Source organism: Penicillium cataractarum, assembly GCF_028827025.1.
Source record: "Penicillium cataractarum strain IBT 29864 chromosome Unknown utg000009l, whole genome shotgun sequence".
NCBI lineage: Eukaryota > Fungi > Ascomycota > Eurotiomycetes > Eurotiales > Aspergillaceae > Penicillium > Penicillium cataractarum.
The window spans coordinates 203,859-229,959 of NW_026622745.1; the positions used below are offsets into that span (position 1 = coordinate 203,859).

A 26,101-nucleotide genomic window follows, 5' to 3' on the forward strand; every position below is an offset into this window, starting at 1 on the left:
CGAGTATGCAATTCAATGCAAGATCGTTGAGGATCAATTCGATAGATCTTATAGAGAAGATCTAGATGAGAGAGGGGTTATATGAGTGGGTCCTTCGTCATGTGACCCCACAACATCCACATGTTGACACTTCTTATAAAGCTTCCGCTAAAGGTAAAGCTCTTACTCGCGCTAGATTACTAGACTTCTCCTTTTTAGTAGGCGTTTATAGCTATCACTAGCTATTTTATTAATAAAGACTAGAACTACCGGGAAATTCTACTTAGATTTAAACCTCTATATAAGAGGTATACTAGCGTTAATCTTAGCTCTATACTATTTAATTTACTCTAGTAGTATTAGATACCGGAACGGGTTATTACTATTACGACTAATAATATATCTAATAATAGCAAAATAATATTAACTATCTAGGATTCACTATAATCCTTAGATATATATTATAGAGCTACTATTATTCGTATTCCCTATATTACCTACGTTATCTAGCTAAGTTTGAAGTAGCTATTTAGTTATATAAAGGCTAACCCGAAGAATAAGACGAGAGAGATGATTTAGTCGGAAGAATAAGCCTAGTCGGCTTATCGAAAGGCCTAAAAGCGAGATATCGTAAATACACTACGTAAGGTTTAGATTTATTTAGCTATTGTCAACATGTGGATGTTGTGGGGTCACATGACGAAGGACCCACTCATATAACCCCTCTCTCATCTAGATCTTCTCTATAAGATCTATCGAATTGATCCTCAACGATCTTGCATTGAATTGCATACTCGCATTGAATTGCCTATCTAGGCAGGAGACTATCTAACACTCCAATACTCTATCCTTTCTTATGTGATCTTTTACCATGTTTCTAAGATATAAATACTGCTATGTTTCCTAGCTAAATTGAATCAAGTTTATCATCCTTTATGATCTCTCTTCTAGATCGGTGGTACTCTTCCACAATCGTGGTACTTCTCCTCCTTCATAGAAGTGCGCACGACCGATAGACTCATAACCGTGTATTTAGACACTACGTTGAGTATTTACCCTTATGCACACTATCGTCTTGTGTGTATAACCACGACTTTATGGTCACCGCCTAGAGTCCGACAGTTATGAGCCCGACTGTCGCCTCTAGCTTGCTCGCCAAAGTCACTGGTTCGAATCTCGACCATAGCAGTTCTTTTCTAGTCGCGATGACTAGTGTCCGCTTGATACCCGAGACCGTATCCGCTTAATGCCCGAGATGCATTACTACCACGCTATCCCGCCCGAGGGAGTGACTAAGCATAACTAGTTCAGGACCCTAAGTAAACCACAATGGCAATCTCCAGCCCTCTATCTTTGTCTATCTAGAGACCTGCGGGGGTGTGTCAGCCTGAGTATGTGGGGGGTATACGGCCCCTGAACGACGACCTATGGTTATGTGTCTAGATAAAGCCAGAATACTGTGCTTAAGTACGTTTTTGGCCTAATGGTACAATGACCCACTTTTCTGGCCAACAGCTATTAAACTAACCACTTCCTTTATATTATCTCCTAACTATTCTTTTAGATCCGAGACCTCGTAGTTTTTATTAGCGTAAGCCCTTAGCGACGGGAGTCCTTTTTAAATATTTAGACCGTATAACCGAAGTTAGTACCGATTTAAGATATCCGAATACGCTAGAATTCGACCATGTTAATACTTCGACGGGCTAAACGGCTCTAATCCGCGTTTAATTAGTTCTATACTAAGTATAGGTATCCTAATCTCTAAATTAACCGAGAGGAATAGCGCTAGATCGAATATCTCCTCTAGATTATATAGCCTTTCTTTAAATTCACTACTACGCTTTCTAAAACTAAGGATATTACTATTTAGAGCGTTTTTAGTATATATAATAAGCTTTTTAACTACCTAGAATTATCTATTCGCTAGCTTCGGCGGAAAAAGGTTCCTTAGAAGTAATAGATACTTAAAGCTCTTTAATCTACCGAAATAAAGCTACGAGAGTACTATACCTTAATAGATAATAAAGATCTCGGTGATATCTATATAATTAGGACTATCCTTGCCCCGTAGCATAAGTTATAGTTCTTTTTAATACCCGACTAGTAGGATCTAGATAGGGATTTTAGTACCTAGTATCGCTAAAGCCTTAAGTCCCGTCTTAATAACTATAAAGAAGGCCTTACTAGCTCGTAGTCTCTCTTAAGGGCTAAGATATTAGTGTAGATATTAGAGCTTAATATCTTAGTTATATAAGATACCGAGAGGATATAATATAGCGAGCGTGATAAACTTAGAGAGTTTCTAAGAGGAGATAGATATCTATCACCTTATCCTCTCTAATCTACCTAACCTTTTTCTAATACGTCCTATAATAGGAACTATCTTAATTAGCCCTCGGTAGTTTTAGAGAGACTATTAATATAAATTTCCTACGTTTATAAGTCTAGCACGGGACGTTCTCTCTATCCCTACTACTAGCGCTAGTATTAAGTAGTTATTTAACTTAGTACGCGATATCTACTACTACCGTAGGGACTTATTAAATATAATAACTATATAAGATCTTATAATATTTATATATACTACTAAATTTAAAGTAGAGGAGGAGTAGCTTACTTTTATCCGAGAACTAGCGACCGAATAAGAGCTTAAATTAGCGGAAGAAGAAACGGATACTAGGTAACCGAGTAAGAATTTTAATCTAATTAGTAATAACGAAGAGGATAAGTCTCTTTTTGCTTCTATTAAGTCTTCTACTAAGATACGAAGCTAAACATCGCTTAGGAAGAGACGAAGGATAGATATAAATAAGGGACCTAGGCCTAAGGACCACTAAGTTAAGGCTAGTATTAAGGATAAGGATAAGGAGGAGGATATAGTCCTATTACCTTATAAAAGTAGTGTACGGTAGCGGGTCTCTAGTAGGGTTCGAGTCCTATCTATACGGCTCTAAGGATATATTTAAGGGTAGTAGTATATAAGTGTATAGTAGAGTAACTAAAAATTTATATAAACCTAACTTACTTTTCTCTTCATAATCAATAGAACTCATCGATATATTTAAATTAAGGGTAATGTAAATACAAAAAATACTAAGAAATGTAAGTAGGAATAGCATAATTTATGTAGCTTACGGGGATTTCTATTTTGGTTCGTTTTTGGGCTAATGGGCCGCGCATGGGCTGGAGCAATAGGCAGCCCGCCTATGGGCGGTAATAGGACGCCCATAGCCCGCCCCCGGGCGGGCCGGGCTGGCCCAAAATGGCGGACCGTGGGCCGTGTCGAGGTCTAGGCATAATCATTAAAGTTAATATGGCTGCAAACATAGCTATAACTCCTAACAATTTATTAGGTATGGATAACATTATATAGAAAGGTAATGAGTATCATTCTGGTACAATAATAGGTAGTGTTTAAATTGGATGAGCCATTATATAATTTTCAATATCTTTAGTTTAACTGAAATAAAGGTTTACTTTCTCCGCTCTGTTAGTTAACTAAGGTCTCTCTTTCATATAGTATCATAAGGCTCTCTCACTGACCCTTGTTATATCATCAAATATCTACTTAGTACCCCTTTCAGACGGTGGCGAATTTGATGATGCGTCCTATCTTTTTTCCAAAAGTTTCGCGCCTGGCTCCACAAGCCAAAATAGCTCTTCTTCCTCTGCCTTTTTCATTTTCTTCATCTTTTTAGCACTCTACATATCCAGCGCAAAGCTAGGTTATATGTTAAGATATGAATAAAGAGCAATTCGTTGATTGGTGGATTCAGACACAGATCAGGCACTCTGAGCATTGATCCGCTTTTTGGGATTGAAAGTAGCAGGGAGCAGGGATATAGGCTGACTTCGAATAGGTTGCCCATTTTATTACTGGGTAAACTAAGGTGATATGCAAGCACTGCGGTGCGATTTTGAATTATCCGAATTCTATCATCCATACCAAAGTAGGGACCGTAGGGCAACAAGGAACGACTGTCCTACGAGACACCTAAAACGGGCAATATGCAAAACCAAGAGCCGCTTAAGTATCAGGCGCCTGCTACAGAAGCATGCCAGTTCCTAGATGAACAATTCTTTAAAAGCTGGTTTTACTACTTTTTGGGTAAGATTCTCACCGGAACCATTAAGTGAGAGTCATTGGGAACACCAACTAATCACTACAATTACTACCCTACGGCTTCCTCTTGCGACTGTCGAACATCCCGAATTTCTCGAGGCTCTATAACTAGCTCAGAAAGCGTCAATTACTACAAGATTTCCCTCTCGAAGAACTTACAACGTCGAATTTAAACAAAAGCACAAGATCAGCCGAACGAGAGGCTTCGAATGCTCCCGCCAAAAGTCAAGCTCTCAATAAGCTTAAATTGTTGGAATTCCCCCTCCAACAGACCTTTATAGCAGTGTCTGGTCAATTCATTGACGCTGATTGGGAATATCAGGAGGTTCAAGTAGGCTTTAAGCCCCCCACTAGTATGTATACTAGGACTTACTTAAGTATAGTAGAACTAAATCTGCTCGTAAAGTATGAGATCAAAGGCCTCGACTAGCTCTTACAACAAACAATGCGTCTAATAATTTGACTCTTACCTCATTTTGCAAGACTCGCCCCAATATCAGGGCCCAGGCTCTAGTATTCTGCTTATCTGAGTACTATACATTGCCCATATGATGCAGTTAAGCCAAAAGCAGCTCATTAGTCAACTGAAAGCCAACCCAGTAAACAAGAATACCGACATATTCTAGTCTATAGAGCATATGAAAATAGCTAGTCCAACAGTAAGAGAGTATATCATAGCAAACGCATTAAAAAAGGGTTGACTGAACACTATTCATTCTACCTATCAAATGAGTACTAATTATACAATATCTTACTATAACCTTAAACCTTACCATCTTTATCAATTTAAGCTCTTAGCGACGTGAATGATTTCAAAATCTCCAGTCAAATACGCCTTCATTCCAACAGGATATACGGACACGCTAGAATTCGACATTCGTAATACTCCGCCAGGCCAAGAGGCTACATCTATCTTTAATACCTTCTACCTTAAATTTCTTCGCACTCATCTTCGGGTTACATCAGATAAGTGGCGGCCGATTAATTACCTATTCTGGGTCACTCAGCCTTTCTACAAATTCACCACTGCCCTCTCAAAGTCTGAAGATTTGAAGATTCATACTGTTTTCAGTTTCCATAATCGCCTTTTTGATCATCTAGAGAACCGCATTCGCCAGCTACAACGGAAGAAGATCGGTTAGAAACAACGAGTGCTTAAGGCTCTAAGATCAGCTGAAAGGAAGCTCAGGGACTACTACACGATTACTGGCCTTGAGGGTCTCAGTGATATATATTTAACTGGGACTATTTAAATTACGCAGGATAAGCTTGAATTCATCAAAACCCCCGATTAACAGGATAATAAAGAAGACTTTGCTGCCCAACACAAACAAAGTCTCCAAGACCGAGTCAAACGCTATGAGAAAGGTACTTATAGCTCCCTCTTCCGAGCTGGAGATATACAAAGCGCGAAGCCTACGATTAAGATTGACCTACTACTCACTCATGATAGTCGGTCCGCTGTACCAGTCTCTGAGCTCACTCAGTATTTTAAGAGTGGTAAGTAGTTCTTGTATGATAAATACTTCAAGTCAATACCGCCGCGCGAATTCTGGAGAGATCATGACCACAGATTTTCAGTACTCGCAGCTCTCGCTAGACTTACCCTTTCTGTGCCAACTATAGACGCAGGCGTAGGGCGTCTCTTTAACCCGGCGCGTGGTATCTGCCATTCTCGCCGTGGCTCAATACATCGACCACTCTTCAGGTTCTAATATTTCTTTTGCGTGGTATTCGGCTTGATCTAGAAAAGGAGCAGCTTGCTTTCGTCTGAGAGTGCGGATGTAAGTCTGAGAGAGATCTCCAAAAGAGGAGACGGATGAACGTATGCGAGAGGATATTATAGAGAATGGTCATGATGAGGAAGGCCGTGCGCAATATAATTCGAAGAAGCGAAGGAGTATTGAGCCAGTGGAAGAGCCTGAGAAGGGGCCTAATTTGCCTGAGAAAAACACACAGCGTGTTTCAGGAAGAGTTCGAAGGTGCTCAGGTTTATGAGATGGATATGAGCTCACACTCTCCAGTATCAGCGCCTTCTCGCGCGTTATAGGGCCGGCACTTCGCAGGCCTTGGTTAAACTGAAATTCATGGTTTATTATAGATCTGCGGCCTGTTGCGAGAGGCTAATTTTTTTCTACGCATACAATATTCGTGATCTATTCTAATTTCATGACCTCTGATCGGAGAACAGGAATAGCTCTCGAGTGAAAGTGTCCATTAGCTGAGAAGTACCCTCTTGCTTCCTGTAAACAAGAGAACAAAGAGAATCTCCTTGGCCGGTCTGCAACACTGCTGTTAGTAGCTAGATTTCCACCGTATTTCTGAACAAACACTGGATCCGCCATGTACTCCTAGTAGGTTGTACAGCATTCAGCCCTGACCCCCAAAAATACTCCCCTACTGAATATTCAAATATCGACCTAAGGACGCAGAGTGCTTGTCTTAGTGTAATTGATTGATTGATGCTGCGTCTAAGTACTCCTGAGAGCACTCGTGCTTCTCAAAGTCGTGACAACATCCCAGCAAATGGTGTCCGCATTCTCGACAGCTGCCGTCCAGATATCTCGAGCAGCTAAAGCCATTCTTGAATTGACTTCCGTCTCGTTTCCTGCGAGCACACCCAATTAATAAACTTTATCATGGTATCGACTGTAATACCATTGCCATAATCTTTGCCCGCTCTCGATACGTTCCTTGAAATATCACCTATAAAAGTCTGCCCCGACGAGCAATGAAGGACTTAATGAAGCAGGTTTGGGTCTATACCGGATCGAACTCCGATTTCAGTGGCTTCTGCGACCACGAGCAGAACAGTACAAGCAATATAATTATTACTGATCTTCGCTGCAAGTCCAGCACCAATACAGCCGCACCAAAACAGCTTTTCCCAGTCACCCATCACCTCTAAGACATAGCGAAGCTTCTGGAGCCCTTGGTCGGAATGCCCTGGCCTTTTCCATCCGATCACAAAATCAAGTTTGCCACTCGCTCCAGCTTGAAGACCATCCTGTGTGAGCACAGCATTTATTGAGTTCTATTACATTGGTATTCTGATTTCAAACATATCAATATTGAAATATTCACGTAAGCGCCGACATTCAGTGCAGCCAGCCTATCTGCGATGTCTCGGGCAATAGAAGATTCAATAGTATAAGCATCTAGCAATAATTTATCCGGATTGCGAGCCGCTGAAATACAGCCGCCTGTATCGCTTAAAGAGGTGTCTCGAACAGCTTGGGTGCTTGGTAAAGTGCACACTACAACATGAGAACGTGTAGTCGCCTCTTTTGCTGAGTTGACTATCTCAATAGGGCCGAAATTATTACAATCCCGGACAAATTTCTCACGGAGGGTGCGTTGAAGATCGTAAACATATAGTTTGGATGCTTTAGGCATCTGACCGCGGAGATTGCTCGCCATTCCATACCATGGAACCAAGGCCTGGAATTCAATCCCGTCAGCAATGGGTCTTGGTACACTTTTAATAGCGCAGGAATCTTTACCAATAACCGCAAATTGGCCCTCCATATTCATTCTTCCTTCTTTCTTTGCCACACCGAAGACCGTGAAGCTTGACGGGAAACTTAGTTCAGCAATGTGGTCGATGTTTGCTTAAAGACAAGTTTTGGGTCTCAAGACACATGGGGAGTAACGTTGTGCATAACCAGAATAATTTATAATTGACTGATTGTACCTATAAGCTGGATATAGTGCGGCTGATCTAACAAGTCGGGTGCCATCCGCTCGCTAGATTCCAGTTTTACTGGTCTTTGGAAAACTTACTTGTCAGGGTTCAAATCTAGCCCCAGAAACTTCCGAACATTGCTCGGGAAAAGCCGCACTAGCTCCTTCAAACTCTCAGGATTTTCCCCAAAATGGTGTGTAATGTAGTCTACAATAGTTTCAAACGCCCCTCAAAGTCAGTACCTGGTGAGTGTGTACCTGAACAGGAGATCTTACAGCTCAAGTTCGTGGAAAGTTAAAGGTCCGCGAGATAGCTAATCCCACAATATGATCCCCTGCCACTTGTTCTGAAATTCGTGTGACCTTTGAAAAGGGCGCTGCTATGATGTTTCGAACCAACCGCTTTGTAAAAATCCCATCATTGTGTATTATGCAAGGGGCTTAGAGGTCCTAGCGTTGCATATGATTGACGAATTCTAGAACAGGGAGTGGGCCTTGTAGAGTCAGGGCTTCAGCGCTAGCTCCATACGTGATCAGATGGAATAGGGCCTTTAAAATATTGCAAGCAAAACGCATCAACCCACTTACACCGTCAGCCGTCCGGTTTTGGATTGCGACAGACTCAAGTGGGCTTTAGGTAGATGAAGGAACACATCCTTTAGCTCAATTGCCAATTGCCTTTATGATTCCAATTTCGTTATGATTACCTCGTCCAAAGTACTTAGTCCGTACGCTGTTAAGGTACAAAGTTGCACTGGGCCAGTTCCGTCGCCCTTTCGTCAAATTTGAGTAAGCTCACCACAGAATAATTGCTCTATCGTCTATTTAAGCAAGTATTATTGGCTCCCTGGAAGCTTAATCCAACTCGAAGATATCCACTGCTTCTGGAGTACTTTCGTGATATGGGTCTGCATAATGCGGCTTTAGCATGTGATTCTTGAATCCAGTTATCAATGTAGCGTACTTAAACCGTAAATTCTAGGACCTTCCATGGAGTCTCTAGACAATGACACTTAATCTGCGCAAACTGTTTAATCCGAAGTGGAACAAATCATCATTAACACCAATATTTTCTGCTCCTCCCTACGATTTGAAACTATTGCTAGATCAAAAAAAATAGCAACCTTATGAGACAGGCTGTCAATGCCATACCCGATGATGCATTTTCTGGATTCATGTCGGTATCATTCCGAGACTGCTTCCCAAAGGACGTCTCGGAGAGATCCAACACTGCCTCCCAGCATTACAAGTCTTGACCCGAGCAATAATAGAAGCTTACAAACTTCGCAGCCATAATGCAATGGTTAATCTATCCGCTACACTTGGCACGGTATCGTCTCAGCAGATTTCAGCCAGCTCATCTGCTTATTATATGTAGTTCGGAGAAGTGACAGCCCTCATGCCTCCGCGGTAGAGCGCGTTTTATGACCAGCTACGGTATATACTAGCAGAAGAATAGCTTGCACAACAGGAAAGGTAGGCGATGGCATAATAACGATGAAACCATTTTAAACACATACTTAATAGACCCCTCCAAAAACAGACGGGTTTACTGTGGTCCGCTGGGCGTTCCTAAAAACCATTTCTCTTGTTAAGCAGGCTAGAGAACTGCACGTACTGTAGCAGTCTGATATACACATGCCTGTTCCGGTTCCCCTTTGCGCTTGTCTAAGTAGAACGATCCCATGCTTCTCTGCAGATCCTTTTGTGCTACGCGTGATATGAGGCTTACGCCTTTGTCTATTCATACAACGCGAAATCCATCGGACTATTTGAGAGCAGTGTCTGTCCTTTGGCCCTCAAGCAGATCGATATTTGCAGGGCCGTAGCAATTGGCACCAGCTCGCTATGCCAAAATGACTATTGAGGAGTAATCTGTCCACTATAAGGCATTGGCGTCTCGTTCAATCGCCGGATCCTCTTGACTTACAGTCAGGCTCTATTTATTTCCGTAACCCACCGCTTACGAGAAAAACTTCTACTTTCTAGACATCAAGCGATAGGGTTGGTATACACCGTGATAGATCTACTCCCTATACACTTATCCCCTTAATGGGCTAGGGGAGATTATGCGACCGGAAGTATATTATGGACTTAGCGGCAGCGGGGCTAAAGGTGCAAAGTTCAATAGAGGCAGTTGTAAGACGAGGAAAAAAAACCTTATTCTAGCGATCGGCGTTCAGATAAGAGGCTAGTTCCGCGGTCAGAATAGAACGCTAGCGGCCAAAGTCCGCTTTTGCTGACCAGATTAAGGCTTACTTTATTTCGTTATGTTGTGATAACGACGCGGACAGTCGGACGAGGGGGTACATATCAATCTCAATCCATAGTAGCCTCTGAGGATTTTCGGTGTGCCGTGTACAATGAGCAAGTAATCTTGCATGTTTCCTTGAAGTGCCTTCAATTGTCGTAGAAGCAAAATCTCTACAGTGGAGGCGATTTTTGAAGACCTTCGCCTATGAAAATCATCAAACAAAAAAGCTCGATATTGCTCGTATCCACCCTCGGGAGGAGCTTTATTTGGGCCCATTCGCTGAAACAGTCGAAATTTACCGGTTTATTGATACAGTAATACCTCGGTACCACAACTAATCGTGTTTTATTAGTCTCCTAACAATTTTATTTCCATAGGTCTGGAGAAGCAACCAGTGTCCCGCTATTTCGACATCCGCTCATCGCTATTATAAAGCCTCAATCTACCGGCCCCCTGCTATAATAAGTGATGTATTGGATGTTCAATTGAGAGGACGGGTGGTTAAAGGATGACATGGGTTTATTATTGCTTATAATGAATGACTATAAAATATGCTGGATTTTTAAATAGTTGACCAATGCACATTAGTAATTTAGATCCAAAGACTAAAAATTATGGGGAGGAAAAGAGGTGTTATGAATATAAACGAAAATGACTAAGGAACAAATTATCGTAAATCTGTCAAATAAAATTTTCGCTCGAGGAAGGATTGTACTAAAATTATTATTTTTCGTTTTTGAAGTAAAGGTTGTCTCTTTTCTACTTCGCCTCTCCTGTCCCCACGTGACTTCCTGTCATCTGGTCGAGGCCATACGCAACGCCTATAAAGAGATAGACACCCGCAGCATTCGGACTACACGCGGGCAGCCAACTATCCGAATATTTTCTTCGGGACCAACACTCCTTTTGAACACTCCTTTTGAACACTCCTTTTGAACGCTCCTTTCGAACGCTCCATCTGAACACTCTTCCAACCATTCCATCTCAGCGCAAATCGCACCCTGCCTGCAACCCTTGAAGTGTTCTGTTGAAGTTTATACAAAGACGCCATAAGCAAATACTACTTAGCTCCTGGTCAAAATGCGCTTCGTGGTTTTTCTTACTGCCATTGCGACATTGGGTGGAGCCGCTCCGGTTCCTGACTCAATGGCCAATGCGGCGGAACTTGTTCGCCCCAATGAGCCCCTTGTTAACCATGCGGGTTTATACGAAGTACCTAACGGCCTGGAGGCACGCGGTTCCACCCCGTGGCATGACTGCAAGTGCATCGACGGTTACATCACGGATGAAACTTACTCCCAGGTCTACGAAAAAACACTCGCCCATCAGGCCAACTTTCATGGCGGGGCCGTTACCCAGGGGGATGTGGGCTTGTTTGGGGGCCCTCAGAAGTACCTACTCGGTGTCGAGGTGGTCGGCAAAAATAGTCAGGTTTTCTCCCAATCTAGAGTGGGTAACATCATCCACCAGCTGAAGGTTGCTCGTGGCGACAAGAACTGCGGGACAAAGCCTGTTGTCTGCTGGACCCAGGGAAATGATGAAATTAAGGCCTGGGTTAAACAGTACTGAAGGGTCTATGCGCATTCAAGGCTGCTTATGCCTATCATGAAAGGCGCTCACATGTAGCCGAAGAAAGCTCTAAGGAGGTGGTGGAAATCATGTCTTGTTTGAATAGATTGGAGATGCAGGGATCAAGAAGGTTAGAATATGCTAGAAGAGAAACGTGGATTTAGCCAGATGTTGCCCTTCAATCGGCACTTTGAACAGGCTTGCGTTCCTGTCCTTCTCCGCAGCTAGAAATACGTCCCACGTTTCCCCTGAGAACTCATCGCTCTTCAGAATCAGTAACCTGTACTGTAGTAGCCATGATCAGCAAACATAGTTTCCCGACCGGATTTTGCCATCCCTTGACTGCAAAGGGAGAAGGGAGCCCTCTGCCAATCAGGCTCCTAACATGCATTAAACTTGAAGTCTGGTGGAGTCACAAACTCTTGCATTGTCCCCAACTGGATATATGGAAGTGCGATAGTCACATGTTAAGATCCTGTGAAGCCCAGAGCAGCTATAATCGGAAATACTGCATTAGGGCCTTAAAGTGCAATAATAGGTCACTCACGAGCCTGGAGCACGTCTGGAATGCTATAAAGGCCCCAGCCGAGCGGGCTACCTATTCAGAATCGTAACTTTCTACCAAGATACTAACTTTAACAACCCACCAAGCCTCAGGGTTCAGAATAGCGCAGAAAAGATATACTTCCCATGCTCAGCGGCAAGTGTGCCTTGGCCATCCGTGTCTGGCCGGAATGTGTGAACTCCTACGCTAATTCATTCACTGCGTCCTAACTTCTTGCTCAGTTTCGGATGTGACTGATCTTGTTGGCTTGCTTCTGCCTCATAAAACACCAGGACCAAAGCTCGGCTCGCCTCAAGCCCAAAACATCCGAGGCTGTTGACGTCTGCTTCAACGCGTGATCCAAGTTTGGAGGCAGGTGGAAGAGCACGAAACTGTATTACGACTCGTTCGAGTTAGTGGCAGCTGCTACGCCTTTTGTGGGAATGCCAAACTCAGACCGCCACGCCTTTCCGCAGCAGAATTTTGATGAATTAGAGCTGTTGCGGAGCCAGCGAGAGCGTCGACGCCTCGAGGAAAGTCACAGGTTGCCATTACTTGAGAGCTACGCCAATTCTTGACTTGCAATTACTGAATGTCCTGGCCACTATGGGTGTTGCAGCGCTGACTATTAGGCATGGGTCACTTAGTACTGTAGGGTTTGCTCGATATTTTAAACACTACTGTACAAAGGATCTACCAGCTACAACGTCTAAGTCGCTTTCGGGGGTCGCATCGAGCGAGATCATTACTAATAAACTGTTGGGTCACACCAGAAGCTAGCATAACGGCTAGGCAAAGTTCCTTTTCTAAATCGACACTTGACCAAGATTTGCGCCATCATAATTTTTTCGTCAATATTGGGGAGTACATGAAGCAAAAGATATAAACGGACGCCCGGCAAATTCAAACAAGAAACAGCTACCTTCATACAATATTCCCGCAAAGCATGAGATCGCGCTGTAGTCTACTAAGAATCGCTTTTTTGGAAGATATTTTATAGACAGTTCTTTAACAGAAGGTCTCCCGCAGCGAAATGGTCAGAGCTGGTGACCCTGCACGTATTCTATCAATGAGATGATGTTGATGTAACATGACAACATCATCACTTCAGCTGTACCATTCTCCCACATGATGAGTGCAGACATGCCAAGAAAGTACTTTGGCAATAGATGGCAACAAAGAGTGAGCTCATTGCTTGAGTAATCTTAAGTTTATCGTTGGAAGTCAGACTAACCAAGCCACTGAGCATGCCAAGCGACCGAAACAGTAGCAGAATGTTTATTTAATATTATTATAAAGGCTTTGAGACTCTTGTGTGAATATCCCTGTGAATTGTAAGAATTTGCAGAATTGCCTCCTCCCAGGCAGCTTGGGAAAACAAAGTTGTAGATGATGATTGTTCCTATAGATTATCCAAGAAAAGTATTAGTTGAATCCGAGGTAATTATATATAGGAAACATACTACTGTTCTCATGAATTGAGTAATCTCTGTCTTTCCCTCGGTCGCAATCCGTTTACACCCTCCAGTCTTCAAATGCTTTATCATAGTTGACGTGCCATGAAGACCTTTGCCACCTTGAAGTGGTGTCTGAGGGTGTTCTAGGATCTTGCAACATCGTTTGCACATAACCTTAGGTGAGCCATCTGCGATTTGGGCGACTTGTTCAAAGTCTTTCCATATCTTTGCTATATGTTCTGCATCCCATTGCATCTTGCGTTTCTGCCCATAGTCCGTCTGTAGCCACCAATCAACCCATTCTGTATGCGCCATTGTATCGTAGAAGACATAGGCTTTTCTTCGAGTCGGGCCAACACGCGTGAAAGAGGGAGGAATAGGAGGTGGAAGGTTTGGTCTGATAAAGTCAGAACTAAAGGTGTCTAATGTTGGCTGGCTGCTGGAGAGGATCGTATTTTCATTGAATGATGTTGAATAACCTAGGTTATCTGTGTCACCATCGTAGAAAGAAGACAAGATATCAGACTGCTGGCTTTGAGACATTATAGGAATTAGAAGAGAATTAGTCAAGCGTAAAGGAAGAGAGTAAATGTGAATACATACGGAGGCAGGGAAATAAACAAGTAGGTAAATTAAGTAAGATAGAGAGGGAAGGAGATAGCTCAGAAGCAATTTTGAATGACGATCAATGATTGGCTAAAGTATCCGCATTAGAATAGGGCCAACCCATAAGAACCCATCAGAACCCATTAGAAACCCATCCAAACCTATTCCCTAACCTATTTCCTCTTAAGGATCCTTGATAATATTTTGTTGATCGCATCTAAAGTAATCAGCAGATTTTCCTACTAGAGGGCTCTTCCACTTTTTCCCTAGGGAATAGACTTGACTTTACTGCGAATCCTATTCGGACAAATTTCTGAGTAATAGCTTCTTTAAGTAGAAGGAGCAATTAAGAATCTTTATACATCATATCATAATCGTAGTGACGTGGAAAATATACCCGCTTCTGCTACAAAAAAATATATAACGTAATTCCCGGTTGTGCCGTACACCCGGTTGTGCCGTACACCCCATCGAAAATCGCGTCTTCCTACTGATACACCACCTTCAACCACCTACCATGCCGCCAATTCGCTCTGAATCTTCGCAAAAACTGGCCCAGCAGGAAGGCAAGATCCTATTAGCCCTTTCTGATATTAAAAATGGCCGCGTCAAATCTATCCGCGCTGTAGCGAAGCTATACGAAATACCTCACACAACCTTAGCCGACCGCGCGAAAGGTGTACTTGCACGCGTTGAATCTCGCCCATCTCGCCTGAAATTAACACAATTTGAAGAGGATTCGCTTACTGAATGGATACTCTCTATGGATTCACGCGGTGCATCCCCTAGACCGGCTACTGTGGGAGTAATGGCCAATATCCTACTAGCTGCGCGCGATAGCTCCCCTCCGCCTACCGTTGGAAAGAATTGGCCATCAACCTTCATTAAACGACGCGATGAGCTTCGTACACGCTTCTCGAGACGTTATGACTACCAGCGCGCACTAAACGAAGATCCGAAATCGATTCGGCAGTGGTTCGCGACCGTACAAAGTGTGATTGACGAGAACGGTATACAACCAGAGGATATCTATAACTTCGATGAGACAGGCTTTGCAATGGGCCTTATATCTTCGCAGAAAGTAGTCACAAGGGCCGAATACTACGGTCGGAGATCTCTTCTACAACCAGGAAATCGCGAATGGGTTACTGCGATCGAAGCAATCTGCGCAGATGGCTATTCACTACCGCCATGCATAGTCTTCAAAGGTAAAGTGGCTATTGCAGGATGGTTTAACGAAAATCTACCGAAAGACTGGCGAATCGAGGTCTCAAAGAATGGCTGGACTACCGATGAGATTGGTCTACGCTGGTTACAAAAGCACTTTATCCCACATACGAATTCGCGTATACGTGGGCGATTTCGACTATTGATTCTTGATGGCCATGGTAGCCATCTCACACCCCAATTCGACCAAATCTGCACAGAAAACGACATTATACCTCTGTGTATGCCTGCGCATTCATCGCATCTACTACAACCACTAGATGTTGGGTGTTTTGCAGTGGTTAAGCGCGCGTACGGTCGCTTCGTTAGCGATCTTGCGCGTAGAGGATATAACCATATCGACAAGCACGATTTCTTAGTGGATTACCAACACGCACGGCAAGAAGCCTTCCAATCAGCCAATCCCACTATCAAGAATAGCTTCGCAGCTAGTGGTCTAGTACCATTAGATGCCGAGAGAGTGCTTAACAAGCTTAATATCTCTCTACGAACACCAACACCACCAAGCAGCCGTCCAAGCAGCAGATCTAGCCAATTCACACCACAAACGCCTAGAACCGCTGCTCAGCTATTCAAGCAAGCTTCTATGTTAAAAGATCTACTAAAACGGCGGTCAAATAGCCCTCCGAGCCCATCAAAAGAGATCCTAGACCAGATGATCAAGGGGTTCCAGCTAGCGCTACATAGCGGTGCTTTACTAGCAGAGGACAATGCGAATCTGCGTATAGCGAATGAGAAGATGATCAAAAAGCGCAATCGGTCAACTAAGAGGATACCCTGCACAGAGGGTTTAACCATTGAAGAGGCTATACAGCTAGCTGAGCAGCTAGACCAGCCAGAGGAAGATGATGGGGTAGATTCGCATGCAGAGGTTGAATTGCCTAGTCAGCCAATTATGCCAGCAAAGAGGGCACCACCTAGGTGTAGTGGGTGCAGGGAGATTGGCCACAGGATTAATACATGTAAAAATCGCTATATCTAGTTAAATTGATCGGTGCTGGTTGAGATAATCGATTTGAAGTGTTCCACTAGGGGAAAGTGTACGGCACAACCGGGTGTACGGCACAACCGGGAATTACGTTATATTTCTACTAATTCATCTATGGTTTTCCTCTTAACTCACTGAACCCCCCTTCACCCCCCTCTTTCAATAAGCAAAAGCTGTTCTTCTTTTATGTGCCTGAATGTGAATTCTGCCGTTACAATTTAGTATGAATGCTATTCACCTGATGTGACAGACGTATCCACAGATGCCTTTTTCGCTGACGGGAGCTTACTCTTGAGCGAGTGAAAAATTCTCGCGGCTGAACTGCCAAGAGGGTTCTCTAAATACTTTGCCGACTGGAACTTCATAAATTGGTCCCATACCAGCCGACCGGAAAAGAAGTCATTCCGGCTCTCTTATCTTTCTTATCCAGCAAAGACTATCCGAGCACGTGGTGGTGGGAAGACTATACCCCAATTAAACCGAAAGCGGTGCTAATCACGGCTCCCGAAATTTGACCTTCATCTGGGTTCCATCAACTGGTTTGGCAGACATGTTGAACGTCTTCCCGGTATTTGACCGTTAGAGAGAAATGAGGATGTCTTAAGGGTCACCGACGAACTCACATCGTAAAGAGGCGTTCCAGCCTCCGCCTGGCCATGTTTATCTAGCTTCAGCGATCCATCCGCCTGCAAGATGGGAGCCCCCAAGCCAACCTTGGTAAAATCATAGCGGCGCACCGCCATCGCCAGCACCAATCTCGCTTCCAGCATTGCAAGTTCTTGTCCAATACAGCTGCGGGGCCCACGCTCAAACGGCCGCCAAGCGCTTACTGGAATGGGTTCCTCCCGTGCTTCCAGCCAGCGCTCCGGTACCCAAGCCTCCGCCGAGGCTCCATAGACGGCTGGATCCCGTTGGATCGAGAAATGATTAAGGAAAATGATCGCCCCATCGACCCGCAGAACCCCCTGAGAAGTGTGTAATCCGAAATCGGATCCCGGTGCGACGAACCGAGAGGTCCCTGCAGGCGGGTGCAATCGAAGGGTCTCCTTAATAATCGCGGACAAGTAGAGCAGTTGGCCCAGTTTACCCTCGCCAGACATAATGGCATCTGCCGTAACTTCTGGGTCGGAGTTTGGGCCCAGGACGCGATCCAACTCTACACGCAGGGCCGCCAGCGCTCTTGGAGTTCTGGAGAGTTCATAAAAGGCCCATTGGAGCAGAACAGAGGTGGTGTCATAGCCGGCAAAGATAAAAGTGCGGATCGAGTCGATGTTTTCCCGCATCTTCTGTGGGGTTAACGTTTCAATGCTCTCAAGGCCCAAGGACAATACACTCCGATCGGATTTCTCGGGGTTCTCGCTGTGCAATTCGTCAAATTTGTGTTTGATGATGTCTTGTAACGAGGTCTCAATTGTCCTAGTAATCTCCATCCGTCGGCGGTATCTTCGAGGACTGAGCAGCCATTCCAGCTGCGGCCAAAATGGCAGGTTCGCGAGGAGCTCACGGAAACAGCGCACCACTTCGTGCTGCTCCGACTCGTCATCTTGGCTGTGGACATCGATGTCGAGGATTGTGCGCCCTGTCGATTTGTCAGACTCCCAAGCCTTGACGATATGGAGCTTTGTACAGACCGATCACATCGAGTGTGAGAAGCGTACACCGCTCCCCCAAGCTGAAATCTGCCCCTGATTCTGCGTGTGCATCCAGACCCCTGAGAAACAGCCTAACTTTCTCGACGATCTGGGGAGTAAAAGTTGCCACGTGGTTCGGGGCAAAGGCTGGGTTGAAACTCTTCCGAATATCTTTCCAGTGCTCTCCGTTTGCCATCAAGAATGAATCACGCCCTGTAACATGCCCTATCACATCTTCGAGCGGTGCCTTCGGCAGGCTATTCTTAAATTGCGGCGTAGCCCTGGTGACCTGTTCGGCCAGCTCGTGGGAATAAATGACAATCATGGGGTAGAAGGCAGGACGGAGATCCAGGAAAACTAAAGTTGTCGGGAATTAGCTTCACTCCATTGCGTGGCTGCCTTGTCAGAAGATCGTAGGGAAAAAGTTCTTCTTACGAAGGCCACTGTCGTGCGTCTGGCTTTTGATGAGATCGTGGACTGCATACTCTGGGAGGTGGCTCGTATTAGTACCAGTGTGGTCAATACTGGGCTCTGATGCAATTCACTTACGGAAGTGCTTCGAGATGTTTGGCCTGATAAGTTTCGCTATGAGATTAAGATGACCCCATATCAGAGACGGGGTTGGCCCGGGGATATGGCAATATTGTATAAACCGTATGAACCGCAGGCGTGACAATCCATAGAACAGCAGTCCGGAACAAAAACCTACCAGCAGCGTCGGGATGAGCATATTTTCTTGGTTTAGTGGAAACAACCCGTGAGGTCGCTGCGCTGTCTCGTGGTGGCCCCTCCTCGTATCTTGACCCTTGGCCTGGTATATATATATATATCAACAGCGGATACGCACTAGCGGAGCTGAACCGCCCTAGGTAGGAACGAGACGTTTCGCCTACTTACTGCCAGTGACAAATGAAAATTACCATCTTGAATGAGGCTGATGAATGAAGTGCCTGGCCTAGAACGTACATTCTCTGCCTCCTTGTTTCCAGTCCCTTAATGCCTCAGTGCACGATGTCCATTCCATGAAAACCAACATCTAGCTATTCATCTGCGGTCTTTCCCCGAACAATTTTGCTAGCCCATGGCCTATCATTCTTGAGAAGATTAGCGTATAATTCCATTTACTGCAGCTCCTTCTCCTCGAAGCTATCCTTTTTCCCACATACTGTGGCCAAATATTCCGAGCATGTCGAAAGGAGGCGACATACGACATGTCGCATAGAGGGATTGGTGCAGGCTGGAGCTTCAACCTCGTTGATATGGGTCTGGTCTAATATGCAAACAAGCGCTTGGGTCCTGCCGGTGTGAACTCAAGGTGATTACAGTTTGACAGGAAGCGGATAGCCATTGTCTGCCAGCCGCAACATATGCTACCAGCGCTCCGGCGGTGGATGGCATATTATTGGCCCGGTGCAAAAAGGTGGGTACGATGTCCGTTTTTTGACGTTGCTCGGTGGGAGAGATCGAGGGTAATTTTAAGCACAGTATGATGTAAGGCACTTGCTTATTGAAATGAACTGATTTAGACTGTGGGATGCATCCGAGTCAACTGCGAATTTAACGGATAAACAAGTTGATTCCAGTCTAAGTTATGATGTCTTCTCACTAAAGAAGGCCAACCCTAATAATCGCAGCAGCGAGGTCTAGAAGCGTGAACAGAGCATCCAAAATCGTAATTCAATCAAAGCCTCTCCCCATAATCCATCTCCCGCTCTTTCGTGACATGGTGAAATTTATAAACGCCTGAGACCCGTTGGCCATACCGAGGACAAGTAAAGTGAGGATATCCATCTGCAAATCTCCTTTCACCGTACCAGTCGATAGGTAACGGGGCAGTTTCCAGACACCCCAAAGCCGCAAGAAGGCGAGTAGGGCAGGTGCTGAGTTCATTCCTCCGAGATACGCCAAGATATCACTGTGCCTGTAAAACGGAATTAGTTTGTGGGCGGAGAAGTGACTGGACTTGCCAACGCGCTCACCACTTATCCCCCGCTGGAAGCGACCTGATCATCACATCCTCTGAATACCTTCTCTTGGACAGCCGGAGCATCACCTTTTCCTGGCGAAAACCGAAATGGATCAAGGCACTGCTCGTAGCGAAATTATTTTTCAGTCTTAAACTCAAAACAATCGATATGGTATATCCACCTCATGAACCACACCTATGAATCCGTTCAACTTAGGTAATCTCGTTCCATGCTTCAGGGTGCATATACTCCATTTCCGGCATAAAGAGCGGAGAGAAATTCGGGCTTTGAGAAAATCGATGTCATTGTAGGCGATGAATATGCAGAGTTGATTTCACATAAACAATGGGTATGAAAAATTTGTCCCAGCTTCAGGGACGACTGCCTTTTAAAGAACGTGCAATTTTCCGTGAGCTGAGGTTCAGTAATGGAACTCAAAGGTGTAGTTGTGGTATGAAAGCACGAGCCCCACTTCCAGAAATGGTGGATTATATGGCAATGTCACCCTGTGACGTTCCGAGACAAAGAAGGATAAATGCTGAGATAAGGTCCAACATAGCTACAACGCAAGAAACTTGAAACCTATCAAACCCACATAGAGACCAAAAGAAATGTGAACGGGCACATGCGGGGTCCCTTTACTAGAAAGTCGGTAAATTTCCGCTAGTGAAGCTATCAATCTCTAAAGTAGCCTCTTTTGTTAGCTGACGAACGAAAGGGCGAGCCTCGTTTATGCAGCGACATTGGTGAGTGGTTCGTCAGATATTCGTCGGAGTGAGCTAGCTACTTAGATGCTAAGTTGCCGTCTTAGCCGAGAGCATAAGAAGCACCGCTCAGCTCAGAAGAACCTCATCTTTCATCTCTTTAATGACAGGGGGTTAGCTGAAGATGGAATGAATTTTTTCCACTGAAACTATCCTGATTGTAGATATATAATAAACTTGAGTTCTGAAATAATATGGGGGTGTCTTAACCGTGCAGTCACACATACAACAGGCTTGTGAGCAAGCCATTCAACTTTGCCATTACCTCCTATATGCCGTGAAAAATTACGTCCTTATTTTTTAGCACCTTAGTCTCCGATAAGCCCATCCGTCCGTCTGAATATTCCGTCACGTATGTTGATGTCGTACGTGGATATATTTCCATTGTACTGAGGTGATTTCGATCAAGAAGTCAATAAATAATCTGTTTCACCGATTTATAGGAAGAAGTGAACTTCGTTAGGAACGCAAGGGATTTTATGTCAGGTAGTCGGGGGGCTTCGCACTTTATTGTTTGAAGACCTATAAATTGGAGGGGTGGCATGTAACTAGGTACAGAAGGAGCCATTACATAGAATACCTCATAATGATTGATATGGATAGGTACACTGGTACGCTTACCGTATAAACTCTTGCGAATTCGCCACGATGTCCTTACCAGGCAGACACTAGCGGCACGCCACCGATGGCGACGCCATTGTTCTACTGTGTGCGAAGCAAAACTCGCTATCAGTCGGGTGCATCGACGCCACGACTCAAAGGGTAAAGGCTAAGTGGAGAAAGTAGACTAACGGGTGATGACCGACGGAGTGGAGTTGGAGCTTTGTAATTACAGATAATGGTAACGTATTGGATAAGCGAGCCGTACACCCAACCCAGCCGTACACTCCTCTCCCATTAGAAATTTCAAAATCAAATATCTCCACTAACACCCATTATTTCAACTAAATATAGCGATTTTTACATACATTAATCTTGTGGCCAATCTCCCTATACCTACTACACCTAGGCGGGGCCCTGGTAGGTGGTTGAATTGCCTGATTAGGTAATTCGCCCTGCTTATGCGATCCTACCCCATCACCTTCCACCGGCTGTTTGAGCTGTTTAGCCAGTTATTGGCCCTCTTCAACGGTTAGACCTTCTTCGTAGGGTATCTGCCTAGTTAACCGCTCGCGTTTCTGGCGCTTCTTCTCATTGGCTACGCGTAGATTGGCGTTCTCCTAGCTAAGTAGGGCAGCGCTGTACATAGACATTGACATCTCCCACGGGACTCCCACCGTGGGACCTGGGACTTCCCGCCGTGGACGGGAGTTAGGACTAAGCTTTAGTCCCATAGGCGGGACTAGAAGGGCCGTGGGACTCCTACTTACATAAATTATGCGCTTTTCCTAGTATTTTTAAGTATTATACTTACTATATTACTCTAGATAGCTCTATAGATCCTCGATAGAGATTCAATAAAAGATAGGAAATGTAAGTTTATTCGTATGTTACGTCGTAGTCATCTAAATTTCTTAGACGTTTCCTTGTCCTTCTAGACGTCCGCATTTAACTATAGCCCTCCTTATCCTGTGGCAAAGGGGATAGTTAAGGTTTAGTCTTATCTTCTTCCCTATAGGAATCCACACTCTTTCGTCTCTTTCCTAGAGCTCGCTAGCTACGTGTTACGAACCTCGAGAGGCGCGGGGGCCGCAATTATTTGAGGAACACCGGAGAGCCAATCATCCTACGGACGCTAGGGATTAGCGTTGTCACGTGCGTTTCGGTATACTTGGGAGAGCCCCGACAGGGCCCCAAGGCAGATACTCTGGGCGGGAGCCAGAAACGGCCTACGGCTAACCGTCACAATCAATACCCGCCTACTCCATTTAACGGTTAGCGCGACGCAGGAGACGGCCACCATTTTACCAGCACCCGGATTACACCACAAATGCAAGAACCCGGTAAGCCCACACGTGACGCCAAGGATATACTCTCAAGGAGTCGAGGAGGAGTAGATCTACCCCCGGGGTAGATCTACCGCGAATATACTCCCCAGGAGTAGGAAGGGCTAGATATATAAGGACACTCCTTTTGCATCATGTATTTAGTTCTTCGCGATCAATCATACATTGTTACTTGGTTACTACCTTTAGTACTTTGCACTTCACAGTTCACCTTTAAGACAACCCAACCTACAAGTAGGGGATTCACTCAGTGGTAACACTTAGTGATTGACTTACTTGGCGCGCACTTCTGGCACGTTCTGCAAGATACTCAACAGGACCCGAACCCGACGTAAGGCTTTGTATAGTAACGGTACGGTTGCGAGATATTCTTGGAATCCGCAGTTAGAACGAGGCAAGTATAACCCGTGAACGTTCTAACTCACAGTGACCGGTCGGCTACGCGTAACACTACGTTAGGATATAGCGGATAGTATATAGGGGTCGAAAGGAACGGAGTTTACCTTATATATCTTATCTTTACTCTTATCTTCACCTTTAGCTTTATCTTTATCTTCGTCTTTATCCTAATCCTCTTTATTATCGCTAATTAGAACCGGGGTAAACTAGCCTAGTTTTGCCTCTCTTCGTAGCGCTACTTACTATTAGACCTTGACACGGCCCGCCCATAGGCCGAAGATCTCAGCCCACGGCCCGTCCATAGGCCGAAGATCTCAGCCCACGGCCCGTCCATGGGCCGCCTACCTAGGCTACGCCTATAACCCGCCCGCCCGGTGGGCTATGTGGGCGGCCTATAGGCGGCCTAAACAGCCTATTTTCTGCTTCTTCTACATGATTAGGATAGATAAATCGCTAATTAAGCTTGTAATATTACTGTTTTTTATCTTTGTTTTAGCCCTTTTATAAACACCGGGTCTTGCTTCCCCTTTAGATTAATGAAATTTTACAAAATACCTTTATTAAGTGATTTTCTAGTGTGTGATTAAGCATTTTTGTAGTTTATAAGAGATTAATAAGGGGATATTACTAATCAAAATCTAAGTATAGAATAGAGACCTATACTGAATACGAAAATATATACTTCTAATATGTAGTCTCGATACTATAATCTTCTAATTATTTATTATATATCAAATTTAGGAAACTATAATTCGCTATACTTCTACTAATAAAACTAGCTAAATCCCTACTATAGTGCTTAAGATAATATATTAACTACTCTCTAAAACCGTCTTTAGGGACGAATAAATAGATTCTGATTATTAACTCCTCTATACTAAAGGTATCTATATCTTCCTAAGTCTCCTCTTACTCCCTTCCTAAATACTATTATCTATCGTAGTACCTTAGTTATCTAATATAGATTCCTTATCTCTCTATTAGGGTAATAATCTAGATTAACTATCTTCTTTTCTACTTAGTAACGCTCTTCGTTCTTCACTAGAGCCTTCCCGAAGCTATTAGACTCTTCCCTCGACGGGTACTCCTAGTCTCGTCTTACCGGATTCGATCCCTTATACCCTATAACGTGTTAGCGACCGGAGGAAAACCTAGGTACTTTATATAGAGATAATAAGTACTAAATTTCTTAACTAGTGGTTTAATATATAGTTTAGAGTAGCGGAAGATAAGAAGAAGAAGATATATTAGGATAGATAGGGCTATTATTTAGAGATATATGTGACGATCGAGGACGGACTGGAGTGAAGGGTCGAGTAGAGAACTGGTCAACTCGTGTTTGGTGTTTGACGGAAGGTTCCTTTAGCCTATAACAAAAGGGGCTTCCACGCAGTAGATAGATCTTCTTCTTCTTTTCCCCTCTAGATTTAGTTGCCTTCGTTGAATGCACCGACTTGGACCTAGTCCTCTCGCCTGGCTGTAATATATAACTAAATCTCTCTATTTCTCTCTTTTCTGATTACCTGCAGAGCGAAGAGACGCGTTTGTACGTGCTCTCTAGCTACCTGGTGATTATACCCTTACCTAAACCCGAACGAACCAGAAAACGCTGTAGTAAGATGGCGAGTAACGTGACCGGCCGCTCCCGCCGTGGAAGCAGAAGATCCTTGACCCTTGAAAATTAGCCGGATACTGAGAAGATTGAGGTGGCCGATGTTGACGAACTGATCCGCTAGATTCAGTAAGACCCCGAAACTGTATGGAAGATCCTGTGCAACCGAATGAAAGACATCGAAGACCTGAAGAACTAGATTTCTGACCTGACTATTAGCTATTAGGAAGAGATTACCGACCTTCGCGAGTAGATAGCTACGCGAGAGAACTCCTCTACATAGGACTAATAGATAGAAGAAGAATACGCCCGGATGAGAACCGAGACCGAGTCCCTACGAAAAGAACGTGATAGTCTGTTGACCGTGATGAAGATGATACGAACTACCGAAGACGACCGTGCGATTCGCGAAACCTCTCTGACCTTCTCCTACGGTGGTAAGAAGTCGACTAAGATGCTAGACCCTCCTATGTTTAGTGATGGAAAGGACGTGAAGTTTAAAGATTGGAAGACAGAGATGAAGCGAAAGCTCCTGTTGAACGAAGACCACTACCCGACTGCTGCCTATTAGCTTGCGTATGTGAGTAGCCGTTGCGAAGGAAAGGCTCTCCGATATATTAGCCCTCGTATGTAAGAAGATGCTACCGCCGTATATTAGACTGTCTAAAACGTTTTCGATTATTTACAGAGCGTTTTCCACGACCCTAATTATTAATAAGTTGCCCGTGACGAATATCTCGCTCTTAAAATGGACCTAAAGTAGGAATTCGGTGACTTTCTGGCTGAATTTATCTACCTTGCGGAGGAAGCCGAATAGCCTGTGGCCCTTCGGAAGCGTGACCTGTACCGAAAGCTTCCTGCCTTACTCTAGAACTAGGTGATGATCGATGTAGGCTAGAACACCGTTATACTTGAAGAATTCGTATAGAAGTGTCAGATTGCGTCCCGCTTGATTTCTTAGTAGATTGCTAACCGCGTAAAGAACCGTACCGGTACGAACGCTTCGAATCGAACCTAGAATCCTGACTCGTCTACCCCGAAAGCTTCTAAACGACTCGATGATAAGGATAAGGCTGCGTTATTGAAGGAAGGTCGTTGCTTTATATGCCGCGAATATGGCTATATCTCCAGAAATTGCCCGTCTAAGAACTAGAGTACCACGAATGCGGTAGCTGTAACGGAGTCTAAGCCTAAAGATTCGAAGAAGAAAGACTTCCTGTAGGCCGCGGAAGAAAGTGATAACGATTCGGGAAAAGAATGAACCTGGGGTAAGTCTCTATCCTAGGTTCGATGGTGTCGAAGGTGGACTTACGTAAGCTATTGTCCCCTGCTAAGGATAGTTTAACTT

At 44.4% G+C, this 26,101-nt stretch overlaps 4 protein-coding genes across 4 annotated transcripts; 3 read left to right on the forward strand and 1 right to left on the reverse strand.

Moving 5' to 3' along the window:
- Positions 1-3,990: 3,990 nt before the first annotated feature.
- On the forward strand, positions 3,991-4,535 carry N7496_010753 (uncharacterized protein; the record flags this gene model as incomplete). Its single annotated transcript, XM_056703666.1, has 3 exons — positions 3,991-4,115; positions 4,223-4,458; positions 4,489-4,535. 3 exons carry the CDS (start codon positions 3,991-3,993, stop codon positions 4,533-4,535), a joined length of 408 nt encoding a protein of 135 aa, XP_056549626.1.
- A 376-nt stretch (positions 4,536-4,911) lies between these two features.
- N7496_010754 (uncharacterized protein) lies at positions 4,912-5,820 on the forward strand (the record flags this gene model as incomplete). Its single annotated transcript, XM_056703667.1, has 4 exons — positions 4,912-5,242; positions 5,274-5,329; positions 5,404-5,605; positions 5,687-5,820. The coding sequence occupies 4 exons, from the start codon at positions 4,912-4,914 to the stop codon at positions 5,818-5,820; spliced, it is 723 nt and encodes a 240-aa protein (XP_056549627.1).
- Positions 5,821-11,123: 5,303 nt separating this feature from the next.
- Positions 11,124-11,612, forward strand: N7496_010755 (uncharacterized protein; the record flags this gene model as incomplete). Its single annotated transcript, XM_056703668.1, has 1 exon — positions 11,124-11,612. The coding sequence occupies one exon, from the start codon at positions 11,124-11,126 to the stop codon at positions 11,610-11,612; it is 489 nt and encodes a 162-aa protein (XP_056549628.1).
- Positions 11,613-16,929: 5,317 nt separating this feature from the next.
- On the reverse strand, positions 16,930-18,795 carry N7496_010756 (cytochrome P450; the record flags this gene model as incomplete). Its single annotated transcript, XM_056703669.1, has 5 exons — positions 16,930-16,995; positions 17,058-18,013; positions 18,066-18,422; positions 18,501-18,551; positions 18,615-18,795. The coding sequence occupies 5 exons, from the start codon at positions 18,793-18,795 to the stop codon at positions 16,930-16,932; spliced, it is 1,611 nt and encodes a 536-aa protein (XP_056549629.1).
- Between the last annotated feature and the right edge of the window lie 7,306 nt (positions 18,796-26,101).